A 5,661-nucleotide genomic window follows, 5' to 3' on the forward strand; every position below is an offset into this window, starting at 1 on the left:
CTTTTCCGTTTGCAAACATTGGGCACTTAGGAAAGACTAATACCTGACTGGATAATATCATATTTGTTGCTAACCTAGAGATATAGCGACAAGGATACAATCATTATTTTTATTATTTTTGGGAGCAAGAATGTTATCCACTTATGTTTCCCATGTCCAAACACAACAGGATGCGAAAGACAATCCTACCACCACCCTACCATTTGCGGAAGATGCTCCCGCGTTCCCTCCCATTGGCCCCCAGTTGTCCTGTGCCTATGCCAACATGGTAGCATTTTTTTTTTTTTTTAAGAATAATTTTAGGAAAAGGTTCTTTGAGTCACTGGGGGAGGATACACTAGCATCTTCATGTCTATCTCTCTCCTTGTCACATGAAATGACCTCGTTGCTACAAAGTGTAAAATACCATTTTGTTAGACCTCATTAATGCACTCTTCTATGCCACTTGTTCAAAAAACCCTCTATTATACCTCTATAATTCCTGACATCTTCACACTCTGTCTCATGTGTAGCTTTGGCATAACTAGTTCTACAAGTGGACAGATAACTTAGAGAGGACAACAATAAACCTGGGCTCTAATACCATGTGTTGACCCAAAAGTTTGAACTAGTAGGAAGATGGACTCCTAGGTGTATAAAGGGATTGCTAATTAGTAGTCAATGTGAGGCTAAACTCCCAACACATTATTTTCGACGTTTAGGAATGCTCTCAACATTGTCAGTCTAGGTTCCTTATTATTTCATTGGGAAAAGGCTTTATGAGTCGAAGGCATATATTGCACTTTCTCATATGAAAATGTGGAATGGTGTAGAATATCTTGCTTGCTTAGATAATCCACTCTATATTTCTTTTTAGCATTTTATTTTAGAGGTACATCTATTGTAACCAAAAATGCATAAGAATAACCCAATGCAAGAGCTCCCACTAGAGGGTCTGGGAAGGACAACTATACCCAGCCTTACCTTCTTTTCTTTGCCTCATGGATTATATTTAACCCTGTTAAACTAGCCCCTGTGGCACCAAACAAGAATGGACGATTTGGAAGGACCAACACCTAAACCAACAACTATCCATAAAGCATAAAGGAAGGGACTTTAGCTCCAATAGTTCTACTCCCTCCTCCTTAAGGGGCTCAGCTGTTTCGATTGCTAGGTCAAGATTACAATTAAACTTTTTCTTGTGCCATTCAGGAGTGGAAAGCTCCAAACGAAATTCATGAGTTGCGGTCGTTTCCTTATTTTCAAAAGCTGTAAAAATAGTTTGAAAGCAATTCATTATCATGCCATTTTTAAGAATTGGCATTGTTTTGCACTTTTTTTTTCTTCTTCCAAATATACATATAAAATAATAATAAAAAAAAATGTGTTGAATTGAAAACACATAGAAGTTAATGTCATAATTTCTTTTGGAGAAAGTTTTCCTCATGCGCATGAAGGGTTTAACTATCTTCATGGGGTGCTATAACATCCCCCTTATTTACGAATGATCCAATATACCCTTCATTCCATGGTACCCTCTCTCGCCCTTCCTAAAACCATGGTGGTCAAGGGATTTACCTTCATTGTGGCTTAATGAATATTCCGTCCATTTACTTTCCACCAATTATCATATGATATCGATCAAGAATTGGGCCAAGGATCAGGATTAAACAAGGCCGATATCAATCCAAATCATGGGAGAATTGGAGGAATGCAAATGGAAGGATGGAAATATTTTTAGGGGACGTAGTTGTTCTTTTTTTTTTTGTAATTTATTTTTTTATTGGGGGTGTAAAATTTTAGTGAGTTGAGTAGTTGACCGTTAACAAGGGCATAGGTATATACAGTATTTATGCTGTCCACGTAGCTTGCCACGTCATACTGTTACGTGGCATAAATACCATATAGCTTATTTGGAAGAGAAACGGTTCGTTACATTCACATAGCTTCGAAAACCAGGAGAAACAGAATCCCCTCAAAACAAACCCTCCTTCGTAGCTTGTAAATCTTTCTTACCATGACCCCAGACTCTCCGGCGTTGATCGAGGTGATAGATCGACTGTGAGTTTCTTTAGTCTCCCATTTGTCTAAATGTGTCACAGATCCCTCATAGTTGTGTCTCACGGCGCTCAGATCTCCCGTACTTCATCTTTCTTCCTCCTCTGTTCACCTCTGGTAAGTTTAGTCCTTCTCTATGACGAAATTCTTCAATTGCAGTACAATGGTGGTTGAGATTTGGGGTTGAGGGCCAAAGGGGTATGTTGCAGGTGTCATTTGAAGGAGCTATCTTGGTTTTCATTTTTTTTTATATAGATTTGGGACTGATCTGAAGATGTTTTAGCAAATGAATTGATTTTCTATTCATTGCAACTAATTCTGAAAAATGGGCTTCTGTGGAATTTGATTTTGAGCTAAAGGGTTTCTCTGTGTCTCCGTTGCTTTAGCACTGAATCTGGTTTGTTTCACCGCAACCTATAAAAGTCAAACAATAGTTCAATTAATTATCCTATATATTCCACATTGCTCAATTGTACGTTTTCCTTAATTGTTCTCTTCCATCAATGAACACAGAGCATATGGACGAAACAGAGCTCGTATGAGCTACATTATTTTTTCTTCTTCTTTTGGTGTGTACAAAGCAGAGATAATGCAGTAATTTCCTTGGCCTACCTTTTCAAATTGACCTTTTATCTGCTTTCCAATAGATCTTATTTTGTGGCAGTCTTGCCCCAGGGAAGGTTTCTGCTATCGTTTAGAATGTACTAGTGACAAAATTCAATCCCTTTGGAGTTCATGTAGAGTATTAGTTCGATCTGCATTGAACCCTATTCAGCTGAACCCCTTGCCCCCCTCTCTCCCTCAATCCTCTCAAAATTAAGTGAGGTAAGAAGCAAGAGTGGAATGAAGTGTTGGAACCCTATGCAATATGTGCCCCAGAGGTGCTAGGAAAATTTTCCCCCGTTTTTGGGTGATATGATGATATCATTTATGGTATGTACTTTCACAAACAGGTTTCAAGATAGTGCTTTCTGATATTTCTGCGTTTTTTGATTGAGGCACAAACATAACATGTTAGGGTTTTTATTATTTATTTTTATGTTGTGTGAACATGAGTTAAGAGGTCCTGAAGTCCACCCCCCCCTCCCCCCCTTTTTTCTTAGATCATTTATTCTTCTGTTACATAGGAAGTGATGTCTGGAAGATTAAGTGTTGGTTTGTTACTAGCTAATGTAAGATATGTTATTTTCTATGGATTATCTAATTAAATATAGATCTATCTCTTTTGTACTTTCCATGATTTCTCATTTCTATCATATTTTTGGGTGATATGATGTTGGTTTGTTACTAGCCAATGCAAAACCTTGAATAAATGACACAAGCTCTTTACCATTATATTCTCATACTCCCACTGCACCACTTCATTAGCCTCTTTATCTTTTAATTGATATAGACATATAGTGCTAAATTGTAGTAACCTTTAGAACTAAAATAAAGATCTTAATTTGATGAGCCTTTGTTCTTGATCAGTTTGGCATGGAATAAAATGTTAATTCTCAATGTAAAAATATTAAGGTCTTCAAATGTGGTGCTGTATATGATAAAACAATGTATCCATCAAAACTTTGCTTGTGAAGATGATGGAAAACTGGTAATTGTAGCCGAGAGAATCAAGTTGTTTTTCAATGGTCAACCCATCAGTATGTTTGAACAAAAATCAGATAAAGAGAAACTGAAATTTTGTATTTTTATATTCATCCACAGAAAAATGCAGTTCCATGCCCAAAATCTTACTTTAATTTCCTGTCAGTCTCTCCATCTCTCTGCCTCTCTAACTTTCCCCCTATTACTTTCGTTCAAATGCTTTGACGAGATCCGTATCATCTTCTTTTTTCCCTTCATATTTTGTTGCTTTGCAGTTCTGTGTGAGAGTGCAACAGAGATGAAAGAGGGGGCAGAGAAGAGGAAGAAGAATGAGCCACAAAGGTTGAGGTGTTCAGTTCAGAACTATGATTGGGGGAGAACTGGTGAAGATTCGAAGGCTGCAAGGTTGTTCTTTCTGAATTCTGGGCTGGATATCCAACAGGATGAACAATATGCAGAGTTTTGGATGGGAACTCATGAGTCTGGGCCATCATTTGTCATTAACGACAGCAAAGTCAGAGATTCTGACTCTGATTTCAAGAGTCTAAAGTCATGGATTTTGGAAAACCCTAGCGTTCTTGGCAATAAGATTGTGAAGAAATGGGGCACAGACCTTCCTTTCTTATTCAAGGTATTAGTTATTTATTTATTTTTCTTTTAAATTTCTCAATTTTAGTCTTCATATTTGGTTTAAGGATTATGTTGGTATTATTGTGTACCACTTTTCTTGAAATTTCCAGAATTTCTTAAGAAACAATTAATATTTCTTCAATTGTAAATTTGTAATTTTAAATTCTCTGGTGCTACAGGTACTTTCAGTAGCAAAAGCATTATCGATACAGGCTCATCCAGACAAGGAACAAGCTAGGACTTTGCATAAACTGCAACCAACTCTTTACAAAGACAGTAATCACAAACCTGAGATGGTTTTGGCACTAACAGAATTTGAGGCCTTGTGTGGATTTGTGAGCCTTGAGGTAATGGACCTGTCTTCCTTTTGAAGAATGTTCTTTTCTTTTTCTTCTTCTTTTTTCCCCTCTAAATTCTGCACTCTTATAGTTGATTACTATAAAATACAGCGTGTTATGAATCTTGAATGGAGCAAAACTAATATTCAGTTTGTTAAATAATTGAATTGCTGCATTTCTTTCTGTCGCTTTTTTCTTGGAGTGGGGTTCTACGTTTCTCTTCAAAGAGTGTTTCACAAGCATGTAATTATTTTTTGTCGTTATTATTATTATTATTATTGTTGTTGTTGTTGTTGTTGTTGTTGTTCATCGTCATCATCATCCAAGTGTTATGTTGACTGAGACGAAGAAGCTATGGTATTATGGTATTCATCCTTGGAGTTACTTGGTTAACTTTTTTTTGTATTGAATAGAGTTGACCGTTAACTGGAACCCGGCCTTAAGCTATGGAAGCAAATAATCCTATTTTGGGTCTTAAAACAAGTACATTGGATTTTATTGTCATTAAGTTGGTTGCAACATGGAAACTATCCAAATGTGCCAAGAAACCAAAAGCTAAAAAATAAAAGAAAAGAAACTGCTGAGGTGTGTCATAGTTTCCAGATATTACAACAGATTTTCTGGGACTGTAAAGAGAGTATGCCATAGACTATGCCATAGACTATTAGAGTTTCATGGTTGGAATTTGTGTCCTTTGGATTTGATAAGTTATGTATACAGTAGAAAACAGTTCTTTTATAGGTTGTGTGGTTCCGGAGTCATGGACAGTCATAATTACTTTTTATGTAGGCGGGGCAGTCTTGTTATTATCTGGATAAGGGGTCACTCTGAATTTTTATTTTCTTTGGTTCTATTGTAATTTTTGGCAGTTGGGTTGATTAGGTCAAACAGAAGCTGTAGGGTATTTTTTATTCTACGATTTCCTTTCTTTTATGATTTTTTTATGACTTGTTAGATATAACAAGTCCTATTTTTTTTTTTTTTTTTTTTTTTTTTTTTTTTTTTTTTTTTTTTTTTTTTTTTTTTTTTTTTTTTTTTTTTTTTTTTTTTTTTTTTTTTTTTTTTTTTTTGT

General features: G+C 35.9%; 1 protein-coding gene across 3 annotated transcripts in view; it reads left to right on the plus strand.

Annotated features, from left to right (window-relative positions):
• Nucleotides 1-1,899: 1,899 nt before the first annotated feature.
• The window catches only part of LOC122072774 (mannose-6-phosphate isomerase 1-like), a 12,179-nt gene continuing 8,417 nt past the window's right edge, over nucleotides 1,900-5,661 (plus strand). Inside the window, exons 1-3 of one of the 3 annotated variants that reach the window (XM_042637175.1) lie at nucleotides 1,900-2,154; nucleotides 3,897-4,252; nucleotides 4,431-4,598. In XM_042637175.1, coding sequence (XP_042493109.1) covers nucleotides 3,920-4,252; nucleotides 4,431-4,598 — 501 coding nt within the window. In that variant the 5' untranslated portion in view covers nucleotides 1,900-2,154; nucleotides 3,897-3,919. Of the gene's footprint in view, nucleotides 2,155-2,950; nucleotides 2,971-3,896; nucleotides 4,253-4,430; nucleotides 4,599-5,661 lie in introns of those variants that run through there. The other 2 variants (XM_042637177.1, XM_042637176.1) reach the window with 2 other exon arrangements.

The sequence above is a fragment of the Macadamia integrifolia genome, chromosome 3, assembly GCF_013358625.1.
Source record: "Macadamia integrifolia cultivar HAES 741 chromosome 3, SCU_Mint_v3, whole genome shotgun sequence".
NCBI classification, from domain to species: domain Eukaryota; kingdom Viridiplantae; phylum Streptophyta; class Magnoliopsida; order Proteales; family Proteaceae; genus Macadamia; species Macadamia integrifolia.